Consider the following 22397-nt stretch of genomic DNA (forward strand, 5'->3'; position numbering starts at 1 on the left):
CCCCCCCCTCCCCCAAAATGTTAACAACACACGATGCGGCTCCAAGAGCGTTATAGAACGGTTCGAAAGTCGAAGCCACGAACTCAAAGCGTGTTCTAACTTTGCTAGCGTACACTAAATGCCATAGGCGTTTTGAATACCGTTCAACTGAGACGCAGGAGTGACAGCCAGCGACTCGAGGCGACCTGCCATCCTACCTGAGACGGCTAGAATTGCCGATGCCTCGTCAGTGCCAGCGGCGTTTGTAACGACGCACGTGTAGTTTCCGTTGTCCTCCACCGCAATGTCCTTCAGCGTCAGCGTCGAAATGGAGTCTCCTTGATGGGATACCAGGACGTTGCCGTTCTCAACAGCGTCCAGTGTTTTGCCATTCTTGAGCCAGACGAGCTTGTACGGACCGTGGCTTCCTTTTCGAACGATGCAGCTCACGACTACCGTGTCGCCCACAGTGAGCACACTGGGAAACCTGAATTCTTGAACCTTGGGTGGCCCTGAAACACGCGCCTTTTGAGTAGCCCGTCTCTCGGGCGACGAACGACATTCATTCATCTGGGGCCTGATTGGCATTAATGGAAAATTGGATCGCAAAAGCCTGCGTTGCTTAGGAAGCTCTGTTCCTGTCTCGAACAACCTGTTCCGACAACATGTCTTACTACTATTTCCCGAATTTCCTCGGTATATCTAGCATTACACAAAGTGTCAGCTCATACCACTAGCATTACCAAACGTTACGAAATGCTGTTTATTATGTGCTTGCCACTCCCCCCTGGAATGCTTCGGCCTTGAGGTTACAATAAATGGAGTGAAATTAAACTTTACACCATTGTATTTTAGACTAGCGCTATAATGTCGTTACCAGCAGATGCCCCCTCTCCCCCTTCCCTCCTGCAGCGAATGCGCAGTCAAAGAGAACTGGCAGCGGTAAGTGTTAGAACGGCAACCCACGATAAAATACGCTGCCGGATCGTATAATATCTGATATCCGATACGAAATTTGTATTGCAAAGAAACGAAGTCCTCGAGCCTCAGCACTTCTGTCCTAAGTATTTATAGAACGGAACCTTGCACGCAGTGGTACAGGACTACAGGTTGCATACGAAGTCAGGCACAAATAACAACTAGAGCTTCCTGAAGTACCGCAAGATCAGGCAAACCATCCTAAAGGTATGCATAAAGTGTAGCCATCAATACAAACAGGCGTCCGATTTTCATACCTGAAGTAGCAGCAGCGATGCTCACGACAGCAAGCAGCAGCAAGAAGATGCTGCAGCTACCCAGAGTAGGTGGACGAGCAGTGGACATGTCCTCAGGAGATCGTGACCGCGTGATTATAACACGCGTGCAGCCCGGTCGGTGAGTGTTCCGACTGAGAGACGTCGCCGAATGAATTCTTTCAAGCGTAGAACTGGCCCCTTCCTTATGTGGGAACGTTGAGAGGCCAGGAGACCCTCTCCGTACGATGTCAACGCTTAGGGCACTTGGGACGTCGACTGTTCTTTGGGCACAACCGCAGGGCGGTCCCGTTTAATTGGGTCGCGCGCGCGGACAACTAGCGCCACCTAGGGACTGTCGAGCGCAGCAGGATACAGCGCGTATTTCAAACGTTCTTGGCGTTTCGTGGCTTCCTCCGTAGCAAACAGCAGCGCGTTGAGTTCAGCAAGAGTTGCTGAATAATGGTTATCGGTCGGGCGAGATAATGATCAATCGCCATCACGTGCGCCGCTTCGCACACTCCTTGTGACGTAGTGTGTGAAAAGAGAGAGGAGACGCAAACTATCTCGTTCGCTTTTCTTCTCTCTCTCAAAAATGATATAATTCAGTGAGAAGAGGTTACCAAAGTAGACGACATGGGGCTGAGTCTGCGAATGCCGAACGCAGGATGAGAGTTAGGTTATGCGGACAAAACAGAAAGTTGAGACAGACAGGCGGCCGAAAGAAAAAGAAAACTGTTTATGCTTGCAACTCAAAAATGATTCGGTCACTGTCCAGTCATCGACTTAAGTTGGAGGGAGGGGAAGGGGGGGGGGGGCGGATGTTCTCACCCCCCTCCCCCTAATTTTTGAATCCGTACCACCAAAAGGGGACCTATCAGGTCGTCCCATAAGCTGAGTCCCCCACTTCCAGTGAATGACCCTAACAATAACCCCTCACACCCACCCCCATACCCTCTTAAAACCCTTAAAAAAACATGTTGTATGCGTGCCTGTTTGAAGGAAGTATTCGCGCAGTTTAGGCATTTGAATATGTTATATTTCCCGCCCCTTCCAAAGTTCCCGCGAAATCGGTTATGCGTGTCGCAGTGGAGGTTATCATCGATACTTCAGATGAACGAAATCGAAATGACAAATAAAGTTGAAACCTAGGCTTGGTTTACAAAAACAAAGCCGGCCGTATGCAGTTTCGGGCTAACGCAAATATCGAACATACATAGCAAGCTTTTAATGAGAACTAACAGAGAATAATGTCTGTTAGTTCTCATTAATATTGTGTAGAACAAAGAAAAACGAGCCCTTAAAAGTCATCTTTCCTTCATAGCAAGCATTTAAGTGATCCATCACTGGTCAATGAATTTCAAAGCGTACACACAACCACGGCTTGCGCGCGTACGCAGTCGCCGGCTCGCTGTAACAGCTTATCAACGCAACTATTCCGTCTAACGTTAAATGTGCTGCATTAGTCTTTTTTACACTAGTTTTTCTCATTTATCGTTTTCATCCACAACCATAATTTACGAGAACTTTTTCTGATTCGAATGTGTTGGTTGTTCAATTCGAGCGAAATTGTACGAGCAGTTCACTACGCCCGACCCGAGACCAACGAGAAACCAAATTCACGAACCTGTGCCTCGCGTTCTCGCCTTTGTAAACAAACACTCGCAGTCGACATTCCGTAAAGATCCCGCACTTCGTTAAGAGTGATAGCAAAAGGTATTGAGTGCGTAAAATCGCTCGACAAAAGCGTAAGCGTTCACGTTTTTGAAGCGATGCCAGGGAACCGGTCCGCATATCTAGCGCCGGCCTTGAGACTCTCTCGTAGCGGCGTCGGTGGTTCAGTGGTAGAATACTCGCCTGCCACGCGGGTGGCCCGGGTTCGATTCCCGGCCGACGCAAATTTTTTTTCTTTTTTTTTGTGCCAGTGTTTTTTTTTACACACTGATTAGTCGGAGCATGAAAACTATAACACAGCAAAAAAAAAAAACAAAAAAAAAACAGAGCAGGTAGTGCGGCTGAGAGAACTCGATCAGGGTGGCAACGTGCGCTTGTTGATATTGCATTCTACACTCTACTAGAGAATCATACACTACTACTATACATTCTACTAGGAGAGTCAGCGTGCCTCTCTAAAGAGTTATACATGCTAGAGTCACATGTGTAGCAAAGAAGCGTCAAAGAACACTTTTTCTTAGAGTGTACATGGTAGCGCATCTTAAATAAAGACAGGGATAACACCAAACAGGCACACTAGACACACCACATAACGCTGTTTTGTGTCGAGTGTGTCTTTTTGTCGGCTGTCCCTGCCTTTATAGCCTTCGCTGCTATCAAGCTGAATAATCGGACTCTGCGCCGCTAAGCCGGACGTGAAAATACGGCGCGCGTTAAAAGCGACGCGCAACGGGAAGTTCTCTCTCCTCGACGCTGCCTGTCTGCGGAGCGGCAACGCGGGAGGGAGCTTACGGGCCGGGGGGTGTTACCTCCGGTAGGAGCAAAATACACACACAAAAAGAGCTAGGAAATTCATATTGAGCGCAGGCGCCGGCTCTGTATCGTGCGAGCGCTGTAGAAGACCGCGGTTGCAACCGCTTCACTGAACGTGCATTCCGTGAAAAGTTCGGAGGTTTGACGTTGCATAAACCTCACATGATTATGCAGTAGGCTGTGTAGTGGGATGCTCTTCTGATTAATTTTCACAACCTGGGATTCTTTAAAGGGAGACTAAAAAGAAAAACGAGTTTTTTTTTTTTTCTTTTCATGGTGGTAAATTACTCTTTCACGATACCAAGAACACTGGGCTTGCTGCGAGAAGACGCTCGGCAAGCGAGATAACGACTTCAAGGTGGCGACGCCACCTTGAAGTCGCCGTGACGTCATAGATTTTGACGGCGTCTGCTAGCGCCTACGTAGTTCCCAATCCGTTAAAATGAAGTACATTGTCTTCTATGAGAGCCAGAGACTTAACGTACCAAGTTTCAGGAAATTTAATGGAGGCGATGTGGCCAAAACACGAAAACACACTTTTTGAATCCGGGACGTCACCACCAGAGATATCGGCGGGAAATTTAAAAGTGCGACGTTTGACATTGATTTTCTCATCTATTAATAAAGCTATGATGGTGAAATTGACGACACTAGAGTTTTCATAGTGTAACTTATCAGTCTAATAATAATATCTGGGGTTTGACGTCCCAAAACCAAGGTAACTTATCAGTCTAATCTACGTTATTGTTCCAGTGTCCGTTTAAGGGGCACTTAAAATATAAGCGCAGGGGTGTTCTTGCATTTCGCTGCCCATGAAACCCAACCGCCGTGGCAGGGAACCGAGCCCGCGTCATCGAGCTTAGCAGCGGGCGGTTATTCCGTGAGAAATCCATTCAAAATAAAAAGTGAGAAAGATAAAAAAAACAGGCGTATTGGAATAACAAGAAGTTCCGCATCATAGTGTATTGGAAACAAATAAAACAATAAAACTAAAATAACGGCTTTGGAACATGCAATAGGATGCCGATTAAACTGATACAGTTCGCGCTTCGGAGCAGAGCGAAGTTGCGTACGAAGTTGTCGGTTATGAAGGACGCTTATTTAAATGCTCGGGGACTTGCAACCCGCCTCCCCCCTCCCCCCCCCCCTCCCCCCCCCCAAAACAAAAAATCCAGACTAACCCATCCCGCATCGTCTTACAGCCTATGCATTCATCCACACATAGGCGTGCGTACAGGGGGGAGGAGGGGGGGCTCCCCCGTCCCCTCTTTCGCCTCTTATGCATCACCTATGCACTGTGTTCTGATCGTAAGGGCTTCAGCGCAGGGGCGTAGCCACAAATTTTTTTCGGGGGGGGGGGTTCAACCATACTTTATGTATGTTCGTGCGTGCATGTATATATGAGCAAGCAAAATTGGAAATTTTCGGGAGGGGGTATGAGCCCCCCCTCCCCCCCCGTTGGCTACGCCCCTGCTTCAACGGTAGGGATGATGATAATGTCGCATTACACAAGGCAGAGATTGCCTATCTTGATGCGCACATGTAATTCATTCAGGTGTTTGACCATGCACACGTGGTTTTTGCCCTATACATTTTTCGTGCTTTCAATAAAAATTTCAGTTGTTAGTATGCGCTTGTGCTGTTGTTTTCTCCCTTTGACCACGTTTTTTGCGCAGTTTCCCTGATAATGGAATACCAACTCGCCCAACAGTCTCTTCTTATAAGCGGTAGGGGGCCGAGATGAGTGGGATGGGGGGGGGGGGGGGGCACGGCGGCGAAACTTCACCAACTTTAGACCCCCCTCCTTTCCCCCCTTATGGAGAACCCTCAGAACGCCTGTGCATCCACACACATATACAAACACACACGCGCGCGCGCGTGCGTTCTGGTAATTTGCTTTGTTAGATACAACCAAATGAAGCCAACAGACAATTACTCTAAGGAAAACAAAGCGTAACTCATTTAATTTGAACTGTAATGTTGTAATTGCGACGTAGTGATAGTAGTATGAATGATATAGTAATAGTAATGAGTGATAGTAGTAGTTAATGTAGTAATTATGACATAAGTTGAAATGAATTAAAGTGGGTGAAAAAACACCCCTTCCGTCGGTAGGGCACGAACCCACAACCTTCGAATAGCGGCTAGGAGGTTATTTGTCGCCCTGTATTTCACAGGGAGAGCTAATGAAGATCATCACTACGACCATCACCACCACGACCACCATTTCCTAATGAAACCGTGTACTCCATAATAGCACGCGATGTGCCAATGCATAGGCAGGTAGCCTATGGAGTCTTCGCGCAGTGTACCTGACACGGCAAGGGGTGCCGTGAAGGTGTCTTCGCCGCGAGCGTTTCTTGCGACGCACGAGTAGTTGCCGACATCGTCGGGTCCGACGTCTCCGATGGTCAGCGTACAGAGCATGTCCGACTGCCTGGAGACCGAGACGCGGTGGTCCTCCGCGAGTCCTCGGGAGTCCTTGAGCCAGGACAGAGTGTGGGGACCTCTGCTACCCCTCTTGACGGCGCAGATGACCACTGCCGTGTCGCCCAATGATAAGTCGGGGGAGAAGGAGAAAGCTTGGATCTTGGGGGCGTTGTCTGAAAACACGCGCATCGCTGAAGTCGCCGCGACGATAACCGGCGCAGCTCTGGGCAGCCTTTGTCAACTGAGTCACTGCGGGGTCTTCTAGCAGTGTTGGTTTACCGTGCCGTAAGTACCGAAATACAAATGATTGGCACGTAGCTTTTTTTGAGACTGTAATACTTCTATTAGCTACTTTGATCATCTCATTACGTTACCGTACGCACCGATCTATGATCACAACGTATTTATTTGGCGGCACGTAGCTTTTTTTGAGTCTGCAATACTTCTATTAGCTACTTTGATCATCTCATTACGTTACCGTACGCACCGATCTATGATCACAACGTATTTATTTGGCGATACGTAACTGAGCCGCGTCTTTGTCCCTGAAAACTTGATATATATTAAAAACAAATTATCTTTACTTTGAGTAAATGTCTTTGCGCGTGCATTTAACATCTGCATTATTTATTCTAGCTTACTAACTTGTACTTCTGTTGTGTTTTTTTAAGTGTGCCCAATTTAAAAAAAAAAATGAATTTACATACAGGTATACCTTAAAAACAGGTTTTAAAACGGCAGAATGTTTTCAGGCAATCAAATTCTCGCGGAAATCGTGATAGACCGCCGCCAATGCACATAATTAAGTTCACCAACTATGATCAACGAATGCACAGGCATTTTTTATGAAGTTCGAACGTACCTGCTTCGGTAGCAGAGGACAACGCAGGCGGGTACGAGGTACCCGCCAGTAGGAGAGCTGCGAAAAGCTCGAGATGCATTTGCTCCAAAAATAAGACGGCTTTCGCTTTAACTTTTCTCGAAGTAGGACTGCGACCGACTCGCGACCGTATAACTCAAGTGAGATTACCCGTCTCCGAGACGCGACTCGAAGCGTCGGTAAACCGTGCACAAGTTGCCCCCCACCGGGATAGTAGCGCGGTGTGGAGGTAAAAAGAGAAGCGTGTTCGCGTATCGTGCAGACATCTTGCGCCACCTAGAAGCCACAATGAGAAGTGCAGAGGAGCGGGAAACACGACTTGGTTCTGTAACGTCATCGAACGACGTTGGTGTGTTCACATGTCTTTTAGCGCCTGTTCCGAGAGACATATCATTCCCAAGTTGTGTGTTGTGGATTGTACACTCCTACCGAAGCACATGCTGGGCAAAGCAGCCACACATGTATGAAGCGCACGATGGAAGCTGGTCGTAGTGGTCGAAGAATACACGTGACCAGAAATAGTATTTCAGAACGTAATGCAAGCAAGTAGCGGTTCCTGGGGCTCGTATCCAAAAGGCGCGTTGTGTCGTGCATTGTCGCGACCGGCAGGATGAACGAGATAATCCTGAACGTCATCGGCGCTTAACAAATGATGTATTACCGAGGTGTATACAATTATATGTCGGACATAATTGTATGCACCTTAATACATAATTGTAGATTTTCTATATAATTGTACATAATGTACATTGTGAGATGCACGTAATGTGCGTTGTGGGGAAGCACTTCATAATGTGCATTTTTTACATAATTGTACATAATACATAATTGTATACTTCGACGAGCAGTGGGCACGTACCGTTGTACAATATGTGAGTTCTAGCCGTTCTTCGTTTCCGTATCAGCCTCGCGGTCATGCGGTTAGCAACACACACAAATTGCACTCACTCTGTTGGTTGGACTGAAAAACGTCTGCGTGCGACTTTCTTGCTAACGATTGGGCACTGCCGCTCCGCCTGCATGTGATACCCCTATAATGATGAAATAATTCCCTTTCAGAGATACTCCTTTGGACATTGTCAAATTTGCTCCATATCGCTGTCAAATGCGTCATCTTGTGTGCTCCGATTGGTGTTACGTCGTCCGCTCTCTAACTGGATGAAAAAGGTCAAGATGGTGGAACATCAAAATGTCCAGAGTAGCAGCTGTGGATACTTTACTGTTCGCAAGCACATTTAGTGGAGGCTGCAACTACCAGGATACATCATGATTAGGCGTGTTCAGAATATTACCATAGAATGCGTACTCATACATCAAACGGTGAGTCCTAATCAACCGTCATAAATAAATCGTATTAAACCGGGACACCACGTATGGCTGACAACTCTGAGGGCCGGAAAGCAAATGGATCGTTACCGTTGACGACTAAGGTCGCAGTCACGCTGTCGCTGCCGTACTGGTTGCTGGCAGAGCACGTGTAGTTGCCGACGTCCTCTGGTTTCATGCTGCCGATGCGCAGTGTCACGCTGCTCTTGGATGCACTGGATACCGACACACGGTCGCTGCTTTCGATCAGCTTGCCGTCTTTCAGTAGACTTATGCGGTACGGTCCCACGCTGCCTTTTTTGACCACGCATGTTTCCACGATTTCGTCGCCCAGTGCCACATCAGGCGGGAAAGCGAAACTTCCAACCTTAGGCGCTGTCGGGAGGATTCAGAAAGAGGTTCACGTTTTTTGTTTTTCTGTCTGGAGTCTTTAACAAGCTTGATGACCGAATCAGCAATCGGGCTTCATAGCTAAAGTTACAGAACACGAACATAAAACATAGAGTACATAGTTTTTTTAAGAATGCGTGTTGTAGACAGCACATATTCTAATAAGCTAGCTTAAACTTTGCGTTCCTTAGAAGTTAAAAGTATTCGAATTTTATAAGTTTCCTGTCCGTGCACAGATATTTCATCAGCAAATATTTACCGATACTTAGTCGAGTCATGCATGAGAGCAACACGACAACTGCTATGCAAATCGTCCACGCTTACCGACGAGACCGGCTGCAGAGGCTGTAGCACAAAGTTGCTGTAACGACAGGAATAATAAGAAATGACCGGCTGCTGTGGTCATCTTGTAGCAGTCGGTAGAGAGCGACTTCTTTGGCGGTTAGACTCCTCTCTTCTGGCGAGCCAGTGCTGTTCGAGCTGAGCTCTTGACGGCTTCACCTTCACACAAGCATTCACGTCGAATGAGTGGAGAAGAGGGGTCGTGGTGGTCGCAGCCCGTTCTCAGACTTCGCAGTTGCTCTGCGGGGCACCTGGCGCCGCCTAGTGAACGTATTCGACACTATGCACACACTACCGGATCAGAGGCGCGAAGTTTGTCTCACATGAAAAAAAAAATTATTTGCTTCTTATACGAAACACGAAATACATGTTTGCGACGTAGCATGTTGCATGTGTTTGCGTAGATGTTGCGCGGATGTTTCGCTCTAGTGGAAGTTCGGACTACATCCCATATGTCGTCCAAACAATGCGACGCAGCGCCTGTGTCGCGGGTGCCATTAATCCCTTAATCCAGTAATCCCGTTTTCTCGCAGTTTACAGTAGCATGTCGTCGTGCAGACACACCCGGCTAACCACCATTTCGAAGCGCAAATGCTTGTTTCAAATCAGGAGGACGGAAAGAAAAACAGAAAGACCCATAGAAATATCGCGGTTTCTTGCAAATAACAGTTGCAGCCAGCTGCACTACGGCACTGTCCCGGCATTTTCATGACGTCACATACTCGACAGCGTCAGTATACAGCAGAACGCCTCCGGACAATGAACCGACCTGTAGAACGAAACATACGGAAGTGCCCGAGCACTTCGTGATGAGGGATTCTGACTATATTAGTGAGACGAAATCACCTGTGACGAGCAGCGGCAGCGTGAGGGCGTCACTTCCGAACTCGTTCGCTGCCGAGCACGTGTAGTTGCCGATGTCGTCCACTTGAATACCTTCCACGCGCAGTGCTATGCTGTTGACGTGTGAGACGACGCTGACGCGGTTTGTGTTTCTCAGCTCGTCGCCGTTTTTTTGCCAAGTCATCCTGTACGGTCCCGATGAGCCTTTCTTGATGAGGCACGTTGCAACTATGTCGTCTCCCAGAGAAACTTCGCTAGGAAATCCTGCGCTTTGCAGCTTCGGAGGCGCTGAAACGTGGACAAACTCCTCATCATACTGGCCACCTTTATTTCCCGCCCTGAGCACGAAATAGCCTAAACATTACACATACTTGTGCGCTTTTGCGTTATATTTTGGCAATTCACACTAGTCTTCGCGCACCCAAAAAATTAAGTCTCACGCTCTGCTTGGCGTGCTTGTGTACCTGTCCTGTACGCCCGGCGGTTTGCGTCCCTTAACTCTGAGTGCGTAAGACCTAGAACTTCCAATTGAAACCTTTGATTTCTATCAAATTAGATTATCAAATGAAAAGGCGAAGTTTGATAAGTTACAGAACATGACAGGGTAATTCAGACTGTCTTAAGAACAACGAGCTGCGACATTACAGCACGGTTAGATTATTCGTTTCTTCCAATTTAAAATGTGAAAGCCTCAGCATTCTCCTCTACTGCTCTGTGGCTCACTATGCGCGTGTGACTAAATAAAAGTACATGTTTATCCTGTTGGGGCTTCGTAATTTTATGGTAACATTGCATCACTTCTCAACAGCATGGTTAACTGTTATAACAATGCTAGATTGCCACAACGAAGTTGCAGAAACCTCCTTTTACAGCTACAGATGTTCCCATCGAAATAACTAGAATATTATGTTAAATTGTACTCAAGATAGTGGTCATGTGCACAGGGAGTAGCCGGTTGCTTATAGATATACGCTGGATGCGATGAATTCTCAAAAACTACGCTTCGAAGAACATAGCTGTCCGCTTACCTTGTGAGCGAGCGTGTGCGATCAGAAGCGAAAATGTAGACACGTACACGACGACCAAGTGCGTCATTTTCTAGCCACAAGTCTCGCCGACTTGACAGCTTAACGTCGACTGGTACAATCGCTCTTTGAAGAGCGAGAGCGGAAGACCACAACCCTGCAGTAGTACTGCTCCCGGACTGTGCCAGGTCGAAGTGGAAAGATCTGCTCGGCCTAAACGAAAGCCTTTGTGACGAAGCATGGACGACTAGCGGCACCTAGCGGACGTTCACGTAAGTACGAGCGGCGGGTTTTTCGTTTTCAACACTATGGCAAGTCCACAAGCAATTTTATGCTTTCAAATGCGTTTTTCTCTTCTGTATGTTTCAAACACCGACCTGCAAAACAAAGGAAAAAAGAAATGCGAGGTCCTCATTAACGCTGGTCTGCGTCTGGTTAGCCTTTACTTTAATTTTGAGAAGGCGCGCACCTTGTAGTTTTTTTCTGAAATAAAATCGCGCATCTCGTTCACCATGCGCATTCCTATCATGGATTTTGTGCATTTAGGTTGAATCAACGTGACAAACAGCGTGGATCGACCGCGCGAGAGATCAGACTACCACAACTTAAACCCAGCGACAGCAGAACTTGGATTGTCCTCTAATTTTGCAAAATTGATCCATCGTGTGACTCCGATATGCCGCGAGACCTCAACGGAGAAGAGGAAACATGCTTGCACCGCATCAGACTAAACGTCGCCTGCACTCATTACTTCAAGAGCAAAATCAAGCTGTCGGACTCGCCATTGTGCGTTCAATGTAACGTCCGAGAAGACCTGAAACACGTTCTGTGTGATTGCAGGCGATACGCATCAGAAAGACGATCTCTGAAGGCGGCCTTGCACCTTCAACGGGACTCGCGCTTAGAACTGCGGCACATTCTGGGCCCATGACAAAATCGCACCTGTGCGTTACGCGCCACGAAAGCGCTGCTGACTTTCTTGCGGGCGACAAGCCTGACCGAAACTTTGTAAACAGTGTAGTCTATGTATGTGTGTATGGTTATCAGTGTATATATCATAATCATCACCCTGGAGCACCTGGAGTAGCCTGACAGGCGAATAGCTAGGCAAACATCTCCAGCTTTTCATGAAAACATTTCTCTCTCTCCCTCTCTCTCTCTAATTTTGCATTTTGAAGCATCGGTTTATCCACTCAAGATCACGCACGCGTGGATCCGAAGTAACGAAAGCAGATGTTGAAGCATGAGAATAAACTGCACGCCAATTATCCAAATGCATAATTTCATGGAAACCAACTCGGTACTGTTCCGAAACGCACACACAGGCTTGCGTAATAGCCAAGCTCTGTTGTACGTTTCCGGCGACAGCTAAAAGGGCGTTTGTATATTGTGCTGTAAATGCTAAAATGACACGAATAATGTCCCTGCGAATTGTCACAGCTTTTAAGTGACCGCGTTATAGGTTTTGTAATTTGGCATAAAGTCAGTAATCCGCAACTGCTGAATCATGACGTCGCTGCAAGAAATGCGCATTCGTCGGGTTTCCCAAATAACGATACCACAAATAATCCGCAACACTTTTGCAACGGCCGGCGTTCTTAGGACTAAGGAACTTGTAGACAGAGAGAACACGCTTTAGAAACAGTGAATCGGAAGAGCTTGAATGATTACGTTGTTTGCTTCAGCCTCCGTGTCAGTTATGTGGCTGAGCGCTGTTTCAATATATGCTCTGCAGCAGCGGTTTCATAACGGCGTAAGAAAAACGTGAAAACACTTCACTTTGAAGGGCCTGAGATAGTCAAAATATTTCAGAAACATCACCTAAACCGCCTGTCACGGTCCAGGTGTTCATTTGATACTGGAGTAAAATCAGTCAATCGTTGGTCTAAGCCAGAAAACGAAAACGCTTTTACCGTGGACTACTAGAGGAGCCGTGATGCCGTCGCTTCCGAAACGGTTCCTCGCCGTGCACGTGTAGTTTCCGACGTCCTCAGCCCGAAGGCTCGCGATGCGAAGCGTCGCGCTGCTCTTGGACGGCGTGCTTACGGACACACGTCCTCCCGCATCATTCGTCACTTCCCTGGCGTCCTTCTCCCACGTGATGTGGTACGGCCCCTGGCTGCCTTTCTTCACCACGCAGGTGACGATGACTTCGTCGCCCAGGGCGACGTCCGAAGGAAACGGCAACTCGCCCACTTTCGGTGGCGCTGGCATCGACAAAGGTGTACAGGATGCATACGAGCGCTTATGAGCAGTCAGCTTCCATGTCGTCGAATAGCAATGAAACCATACAACGAGAATGAAGTCATGCAGGGAAGGTGATTCTTCTTACCCGATCCATTCGTTGCGGTCGTCTCGATGACCAGAAATACGACCAACGCGAACGCGCAGCGATTACTCATTTTTGAGGGGCAGGTTTGACAATATTTTTGTGAAACACAGCAGAACTTCAAGAGTTAGGTGCAGCGAACCTGCGCCAGGAGAGCAGTGTTCACCACCGAGTGAAGCTGAGCGAGGAACAATCCTCGATAAACCAGAGAAAGGGCGAAAGTGCTGGACAACTAGCGCCACCTGGTTGCCAAATCACGTACTAAGAGCGTCTGGAGTTTCGAACAAAGGCGCGCGAACGAAGAGACGGCATTTGTTCGATGAAGTGGAAGGCAACAAGCGCACGTCGTTGAACGTGTATTAATGGACCTAGGTAGCACGATGCTGTCAAACGAGTGTGATATAATCATATTGTATAAAAATCAAACTTTACTAACAAGACACCAACGCGGAATCCCGTAATCGCCCTTATAGATGTTGAGGAATAAATGTTGTGAAAGCTGGAGCTCGGCTTCTTGACTTCTTGTTTTTACTGATAGGTATTTTATGCAGTTTCTTTTTTGTCACACGGTGTGTTTCGATTCATCAGGCACCGTCTAGACTTCGAAAGTCTGTGCATACTGATCGAGTCACTCATGCCTTGCTGGAAGCAGCCTGGCCGGCTCATTCGCAAGCACGTTTCAGGCCGGCCGTTTTGAATACGGCTGGCACCACACTCGTCACTCGATATCAATTTATCTATTTTCACAATGCACCTCTGTCTGTTTCGGTCTGTAATGCTGAAATACACCATGAAGAAAAATACAGTAGTGATGTTATCTACGACACCGTGACAGCTTGTTTAAAGTTATGAAGCAAATTACTTATTATCGACTGACCCACGAGTGAATCGGTAAAATCGATCGCTATTCACCAGCTCAACCTGAATATATACATATATCTAATACCGCTAACCAACTTGGCGGTACGGACGTATGTTGGTAATTTATTATTATAAGAAAGGTAAGAGGTGTGTGTGTGTGGGTTGGTGGATGGGTGGATTGGGGGGGGGGGGGGATGTTTCCGTGTTTTTCTTGCGCTGACTGCAACAACGAAACAACGACAGCAATCAAATAACTCACAGCAACTCGCACGCATCCATCACCTGTGCTCCTCGAACTCCCCCTACTCTTTTTTTTTTAAACAAAAATAAATTTTTGAAGGCTACACGTAAATATCAGAAGGACGCGCAATTACCGGCATATCAAAACAGCGCGGTAGCAACGATCCCACCAGGGCGTTCCGACACAACGAATAAGCGGGCGTCCATAATTCGCTATAGCGATCATTTGATTATAACGGGGCCCAGATAACGTGTTAGTTACAAGTTCACCTGTAACAAGCAGCGACATCGTGAGAGTGTCTGTGCCGAATCGGTTCGTCGCCGTACAGCTGTAGTTTCCGACATCCTCGACGCGTATCTCCTGAATGTTGAGCACCGCACTGCTGGCCTTGATAGAGACGGCGATGCGGTCACTGTTGCGCACTTCTTCGCCGTCTTTGTGCCAGGCGATGCTGAACGGACCGGACGAGCCCTTGGTCACTAGGCACATCGCGGCGGTGTCGTCCCCAAGAGAGATGTCGCTCGGAAATCCAGCGCTCTGTAACTTTGGCGGAACTGGAACGCAGGCGACAAGCGCTTACTTCCGGTAAACATTAAAAAACGAGCTTTTCTTTATAAGCTTCAACATTCATACTAATGCGTTTTCTTTATTTCTGTATTTGCTTCTATCCTTTATTCTTTCTTTTTGCTTTCTGTCGTCACAGAACTGAATCTAATAGTTTTTCTAGTCATGTATACCACCGGATTTTAAGAAATTAGTGCATTATAATTCACTGTACATTGATTCAATGAATCTCATAAATGTATTGCACGGCTTCGTTTCGTGTTGCAGTAGTACCGAACGTTAAAGGGACATATTGTAATAACCTACGACTAAGTCTGTCTGCATAGTAGTGAACACTGTCTTAATTCACTTCACTGTAGCAAAATTCATGACTATAGGAGAAGTAGTTTAACTTGCCGCCGCGGCAATCGGCGCCGTGGCCTTTTCGACTAACAATCATAAACGTGACATAGCTTATTTTAATTTGTTATTCATATTTGGGGCAATTTTTGAAAAGGAATAATGATCCCAAATTTGGCAATAGTTTGGGGCCTTTGATGTCATTAGAACTAAAGACAGTCGTCGTAATCTACGTATAACCGCATTAATGACGCTAAGTAGATGCTCTCAAGATCCCCGACGTCACGAGACTTCCTGGCTGTCTTCATGCCAGCATTTCGTTCATGCGGCTTTTCTAGCATACGTTAATCTCATAGTTAAAATGTACCACATCATAGCATACTTAAATGTTAATGATTCCTGCAATTTCAATATAGTAATCTGCTAAATACGCAGTGTAGCCCTTTTATTCATCTTTATTCACCCTGTTCAGTCCTGTTAACGACGGCCAACTGCAACACTTTTTTTTTTTTTTGGCGAATATCGCATATTATTAACAAAAGGACTTTCGAGGCAACTGTGCGAAAATCTCATCTACGATTGCAACAGTAAGAATCAGTATTCTCGATAGCACGATGTACCGATCTTTGTCAAATATGAAAGATATGTTAAAATATAGCACGAATTTCAAGCAGCGTGCATTCGCTCACCTTGTGAACGGGTACTTGTAACGAGAGCACCAGCCACCGCGAACACGAAGGTAACCACGAAGTTCATTATTGCGCGCAGCGTTTCACTGCTACCGGGTGAGTGTTGGACGGGAGTACGTCTACGTCTGCCAAATCACCGCGGTGAAACTGAAAGCGCAAGGCGCTTTGTGACGTCTAACAACGCTTCGGAATGCCTTAGACGCGGACGACTAGCGACGCCTCGTGGAGATGTCGGAAACCACGTAGGCGCGACCTGCTTCAAATCGCCAGCGGTGCGATGTGTAACCGTGGTTTTGGAATCGGCTAATGCGACCAGTCCACTTGCATAGATGCACAGATTCGAATTATTTCTCTTGTAGCATTCAGTATGCTGTAACATCCGGTAACATTCTCATCCTGTGCGGACAGAGCTTTGCCCGACTAATGAGCACTTAAACGTTTCCACATGACAATGCTGCAGAATAACTCTGTGAAATGGTCGTGCATGTTTTGACTACAGTTTACACCGATTTCATTGTGGTTGCATTATTACTCTGGCATGTGCCCTGTAAATATAGTAATCATGTGACAGTGCTTCACCGTATGCGTTCATATACATGAGTACCTATTATGCAATAGTCCCAGCTAACACAAGCAACACGTGTCATTGCCATCGTCTTGGCGATTTCATCTCGTTGAAGACTTCTCACGAATGCTTGAAGTCCCATTTGCACCAGAGAAATGACGATCCAGTTTTTTTTTTTTAACTACCTGCAGATACCTGTACATCCGGTAGCGCGGCTTGTGTAGGCGGGTTATATACCAAAATAAATTTCACTGCCTTGAACTAACCCGCACGCTATAAACGCTCTCTATTTGTTTGGTGCTGTGCACAATTATGCTTGTCCGGAAACCGAAAGCGTTTGCTTCGACCCGTAAACTCACAGTCTCCGTTATCTATTCACGAAGGATACACCACCTCGTGTTTGGGAATAGGTTGATCGGTGTAATTATTCAACTATTGGGCCGCGTAAACGCTTCGACCAGTAACTATGTTTGTTTTTTTTTTCTTCGCAGCGGTTGGCTAGTTTACGACCCCTTGCGATACAAGATCGCTTCCTGTTGTCGAACTTCTCAAGACATTCGCGTACTGAGCGCATTTCATGTTTCTTTTTCTTTTTTTTTTTACTGGCGCCTGCGCGATACATGTGGTGTTTACGCACTGACTTCACCAACTAATCGTAAGAAACTTAGTCCCATAGGTTTTATACATATGGTATCGAAGTAGACAAGACACAACTCCGTGGAAGACCGCCGACCTTGGAAGCCCTCTTTCATTTTCCTGTGCTGCCCTCTGCCGTTTTGGTAGGGGTTTGGTAGGGGCCGGGACAACCGTTATTAACAAAAGAAAATCCTCCGAGATGATGAGACGTTTCGCGACTTTTCCGCTAGGGGAGAGCGCATGCGCGGGGGCGTCGTCGTGAAAAAGGCGGATACCGAAGTAAACGTATACGAGGTGCAAAGCTCCCTTACAACACAGCGTCCGATGTATTAGTTCCCAATAAATATTCCGCACAGTACGGCTTTTATTTAAGTTGTTCCGCGACAGATGTATACCAGAGATGTGCCTATTTTATAAAAGGGGAGTAGCACAATGTAATTCAGCAAATGTTTGCAAGTAGATTGATAATCATACTTGCAGATTCAGCGCCCTATATTAGGGACCGCTTGCGACGTTCGATGCGCGAGAGCAGCAACGGAAGCTAACCGGTTGCAACGACTTGCGTCCTCCCACCTGCTTACACCAAACCCGGACATTGCCATCAGCCTAGTAAAGGCTGCTGGAAACAGCGCAATTATATAGCGCCACCTATCAAGCGCGGTGCAGCCTAAAGTTAATGACGTATAATAGCAACATGCGGCGCGTTCCCCCATTCCCTGTGACCCACACATTCCATCATTCAAAATCCAACCGGGTATCACGGCGGCACTTTAGAACGGGCCGAGGCATATCTCACGTAAATATCAAATGTCTTTGCGGCAACAGTATGTCGCTTACACTTGAGTAAAACTCTCTCTCGAACTATATATATATATATATATATATATATATATATATATATATATATATATATGAGAACTAACACACAATAATGCCAAGGAAAGTATAGGGGATGTTTTTAGTAGTAGATGTAAAGTAATTGTGAAGAAAAGTGGACGAAAAGATAGCTTGCCGCGGGCAGGGACCGAACCTGCGACCTTCGAATAACGCGTCCGATGCTCTACCAACTGAGCTACCGCGGCGGCCATCCCCCCGTCCACTTTATAGGGTATATATGTGAATATAAACGTGGGAGCGTCAGTCAGCGCCGCCAGTAGCCATGACGGCGAGTGTGGAACACTCTTTTTCTGCCTGTTGGCGTCACGTAGCACGTCAACTTATTACGAGCTGGCAGCTGACCAATAATCCCTCGCATACCACCTGAAAGCATCAAGTCTGCCAGAACGAGACCCTCGCTATGAATGAAGGAAAGAAGTGTTAATTTCAAGGGCTCGTTTTCTTTGTTATACACAATATTAATGAGAACTAACAGACAATAATGCCAAGGAAAGTATAGGGGATGTTTTTAGTAGTAGATGTAAAGTAATTGTGAAGAAAGAAAAGTGGACGAAAAGATAGCTTGCCGCGGGCAGGGACCGAACCTGCGACCTTCGAATAACGCGTCCGATGCTCTACCAACTGCGAGATCTTTCCGTTATATACATATATATATATATATATATATATATATATATATATATATATATATATATATATATATATATATATATATATATATATATATATACGCACACACACAGCTGATTGTCCTACAGTCATATTTTACACGAAAATCGCCTATGACTGACCTTTTGCCCCAGCTTCTGCGAACTTTACGGCATACGCGACCTTCACAACGAAGTGCTTTATATAACGAAGTGTGCAGAAAATCTCGAGCATTTCGTTATACAAAGGCGCTTGACTGCGTGAGACCAGCTTTGCGAGATGCAAGCGAGTGCGCCGCGTTTACCGTGAATAACGAGCTGAGCCGTGAAGCTGTCGCTGCCGAACGAATTCTTCACCACGCAGGTGTAATTGCCGACGTCCTCGGGTCGGACGCCCGTGATCCGCAGAGCGGCGCTGGTCTTCGACTCTCCGAAGACCGACAGGCGACCGTCCTTCTCCACGTCCTTGCCATCTTTCTGCCAGGCGATGCGATAAGGTCCCGATGTGCCTTTTTTCACGGCGCATCCCACGATTATTTCGTCGCCTAGCGCCACTTCGGGCGGAAAGTTGAACTCGAAAACTCTGGGGGGACCTGAAAGCAGCCGAGTGAGGCCCATCACGCAATGCGCCCAGCTATTCAAACGTTCCGTTTAAAAGAAGGGCCTCGGAGATCGCTTACCAGAGTCGCCAGCACTTCCAGCGCCGATGATGATAAGAAGAATAGCTTGAATTACGAGCAAGCTCGTCATTTCGTCGAATCTGGTTTCACTTTCAGATTAGAAGCGACTTGAATCGATTAGGGTCGAAAAATGAGCAATTGGATGCGCATTAATTCGAAATTGAACTTGAACGAACTTGAAACTGCGCTGAAATTAGTGGCTTTGAACCAGCTAGTTCGTCGCAAAAGGAAAGGCCTTGGTGCGCTGACAAGAGAACGACCGCCAACTGCGACGGGTGGCGGTGAACGGAAGCGAGTACCGAATAGAAGGAATGCCGAAGCGTCGACAGCGAGACCACGGAGTCGGAGTGAGCGAAGTGGACGACTAGCGGCATCTAGCGGACGTTATGAGACTTGCGGGAGCAGGCCACGTGCAATCGTCGCCACGTGCCCTCGCTCTGTCACGCGTGGCTTGGAAAGTGTGCTCCGTTTTAGTTGAGCGAAATGTTATCGTCGTAACTGTTTCTGTAATGAGTTGTAATCAATTTAGAAACTGTTGAAATAAACTTACATTGAGTTCAGAAAAGCTGGAGAAATATTGCCTCTTGCGATCTTCGCGTCTGGTTCTCAAGTGAAACTGATGCTATAGTCACGCATCCTGCCATAAAAACAATATTTGTGGATATCCGCGGTACCCATCCGCACTTTTAGTTATCACGCTGAAAAAAAAAACGTGTATTGTTCATGCGTAGCCGCTTCTAATAAAAATAATACGACGGAAGGCCTCGCTTCAGTAGAAATATGCATCAACCAAAGTGATCGTACCTGTTGAGAAAACACAAGCCAGAATTCTATAATCAGTGTTGTATCACCAGGTTATAGACACTATTCTTACACGACCGTAACCTAACGTGTGCGCTATTCGTTTGCTTCAACGAATGCTCACTGGGTGCTGCCATAATCCCCTGCGGGCTGGGTTAAATATGTGTTACACGCCAAAAATACACTGTCGAGGCAGTAACGTATGCGTGCGCCACCATTCCTGCACCCGTACCTCAGGTCTGAAATATGGTGTTCCCCCTTTCCGTTTAAAATATGTATACCCAGGTGCCGCTACAGGATATTTTACGACTTGGAGGATCAGCTTATGGGAAGTCTTAGTCATAAAGCTGAATGTGGGGCGTCAGCACCCATATTGAGCTTAGGTCGTGACATCTGAAACACCCCCCTTTCCCTCTGGTTTCGCCCGCGCGTAGATCAACTTAACGTTGACATAACTACATTCTGGCAACGCACCTTAGAGCTATGGAAGGCAGAGCACGCATTATCGCTTCGAAAGCTTCAAACGTACGTCGCCAATTTCGATCCAACCAGTGTACAACACATCGACAGGCGTATGCGTTAAGCGAGCTTCGTTACCATTCACGATGAGCATCGCCGATGCGCTGTCGCTGCCGGCTGCATTCGTCGCCGTGCAGGTGTAGTTGCCGACGTCTTCGGGCCGAAGGCTCGCTATGCTGAGCGCCGCGCTACTCTGAAACAGCGCCGACATGGACAGCCGCTGCGAGGGCTTCAGCTCAACCCCGTCTTTGCTCCACGTGATGCGATACGGTCCCGCGCTGCTGCCTTTCTTCACCACGCAGAGCGCGATCACTTCGTCGCCGATCGCCATCTTCGACGGGAACGAGAACTCGCCCACTTTCGGTCGAGCTTCTGAAAGAATCAGTTTCAAAAGCGACGGAATCGGCCTCATCTTGCAAGAGCCCAGTCGATTTACACTTCCACGGAAAGGAGGAAGATGCTTACCAGCCGTTGCTGCCAATTTCATCGCGCAATGTAGGACAATGCAGAGGAGGAAGCACTTCAAATTGATCAGCATGACTGTTTCCGTAGTCGTGTGCAGCGTCTTTTGCTCCCAGGGACGCGCAGAAAACGTTTCACGGCAGCGAAGTACAGCGGTGCCTATGCGAGGGCTGTACACTCTCGTTCAGTGAATGGGTTTTGACGAGATGAAGCCGACCGTCGACGCTATATAAACCCGTGGCCGCCGCATGTGTGGACACCTAGTGTCACCTGTCGACCATATCGAGCACTAGCAAAGTGATTTCGAATGGAGTGGCGCGAGCTCGTTCGCACGAAAGGGTGAATGCGCAGTCGTAGGATTGCAATCCCATTGGTCGGAATGCGCTCGTGAGTGGAGTCGTTGACACTAACCCCATTACCGTGACTATCGATGAATTAACAAGAATGCCTGCATTGCAGCGAGCGCCGCTGGCAGCACGTGGACTTGAATTGGGAATGCATACACGTATAACCGAATCAAATATTGGGAAATTCTAGAGTCAAATACAGCGAACGCTGCTTCTTCGTTCCACTATAGCAGCGAAAAACGACGTGTCAAAGATATCGCGATTTCACATTGACAGGTGCAGCATTTACAAGACAATGCATGCACATTTCTCTAAAACCCATAAAACCTACGTGGAGAAAGAAGTTTGACAGGTGTAAAAATACCCTGAGCGAAGAATATGCAGCGTTTAGAAACTTAAAAACAATCGGCATGCGCACCCCCCGCCCCTTCAAACAATATCCCTGGTTACCGTGTTTGCAAAGTATGGGTAAAAAATCGCGTGGTCAATATTCCCGTTCGCGATACGCTTAGCATCCAACCACACATACTTCACCTGAAACTAGGAGAGACAGTGTGAGGGTGTCGCTTCCGAATGCGTTCTTGGCTACGCACGTGTAGTTGCCAACGTCTCCCACTTGAAGGGAATCGATGCTGAGCATGGCGCTGGTAGCCTTGATGGCAACCGTGATGCGATCCGTGTTTTCGATTTCGTGGCCGCCCTTATTCCAGCTTAGCAGAAAGGGTCCCGTAGTTCCTTTCTTCACCGCGCACGTGGCGGCAGCGTCTTCACCGATGGAGAGTTCGCTGGAGAAGCCAGAGCTACGGAGCTTCGGTGGGCCTGGAACGTCAGCGAGCGTCACATGCATCGCAGAAACTCTTGACGTCAACCCTTTTAGCACTTAACA

General features: G+C 47.3%; 1 protein-coding gene, 1 long non-coding RNA gene and 1 other non-coding gene across 22 annotated transcripts in view; 2 read left to right on the forward strand and 1 right to left on the reverse strand.

The window, feature by feature from the left end:
• Positions 1-22397, reverse strand: part of LOC119372182 (Down syndrome cell adhesion molecule) — a 212355-nt gene that overhangs the window by 41061 nt on the left and 148897 nt on the right. Inside the window, exons 1-2 of one of the 20 annotated variants that reach the window (XM_037642646.2) lie at positions 9049-9172; positions 8425-8709 (exon numbers count right to left, since the gene is read on the reverse strand). The exons of 13 other annotated variants lie outside the window; for them this stretch is intronic. In XM_037642646.2, coding sequence (XP_037498574.1) covers positions 8425-8709; positions 9049-9130 — 367 coding nt within the window. In that variant the 5' untranslated portion in view covers positions 9131-9172. Of the gene's footprint in view, positions 1-6010; positions 6302-6990; positions 7085-8424; positions 8710-9048; positions 9173-9912; positions 10123-12847; positions 13153-14634; positions 14911-20780; positions 21070-22045; positions 22331-22397 lie in introns of those variants that run through there. 6 more of the 20 variants (XM_037642644.2, XM_049419803.1, XM_037642653.2 and 3 more) reach the window with 6 other exon arrangements.
• The window catches only part of LOC119372187 (uncharacterized), an 88468-nt gene that overhangs the window by 12702 nt on the left and 53369 nt on the right, over positions 1-22397 (forward strand). The gene's annotated exons all lie outside the window — the stretch shown is intronic.
• Positions 3039-3109, forward strand: Trnag-gcc (transfer RNA glycine (anticodon GCC)). The gene has a single exon. It is a non-coding gene; the product is annotated as a tRNA-Gly (tRNA).

The sequence above is a fragment of the Rhipicephalus sanguineus genome, chromosome 10 (genome assembly GCF_013339695.2).
Source record: "Rhipicephalus sanguineus isolate Rsan-2018 chromosome 10, BIME_Rsan_1.4, whole genome shotgun sequence".
NCBI classification, from domain to species: Eukaryota; Metazoa; Arthropoda; class Arachnida; order Ixodida; family Ixodidae; genus Rhipicephalus; species Rhipicephalus sanguineus.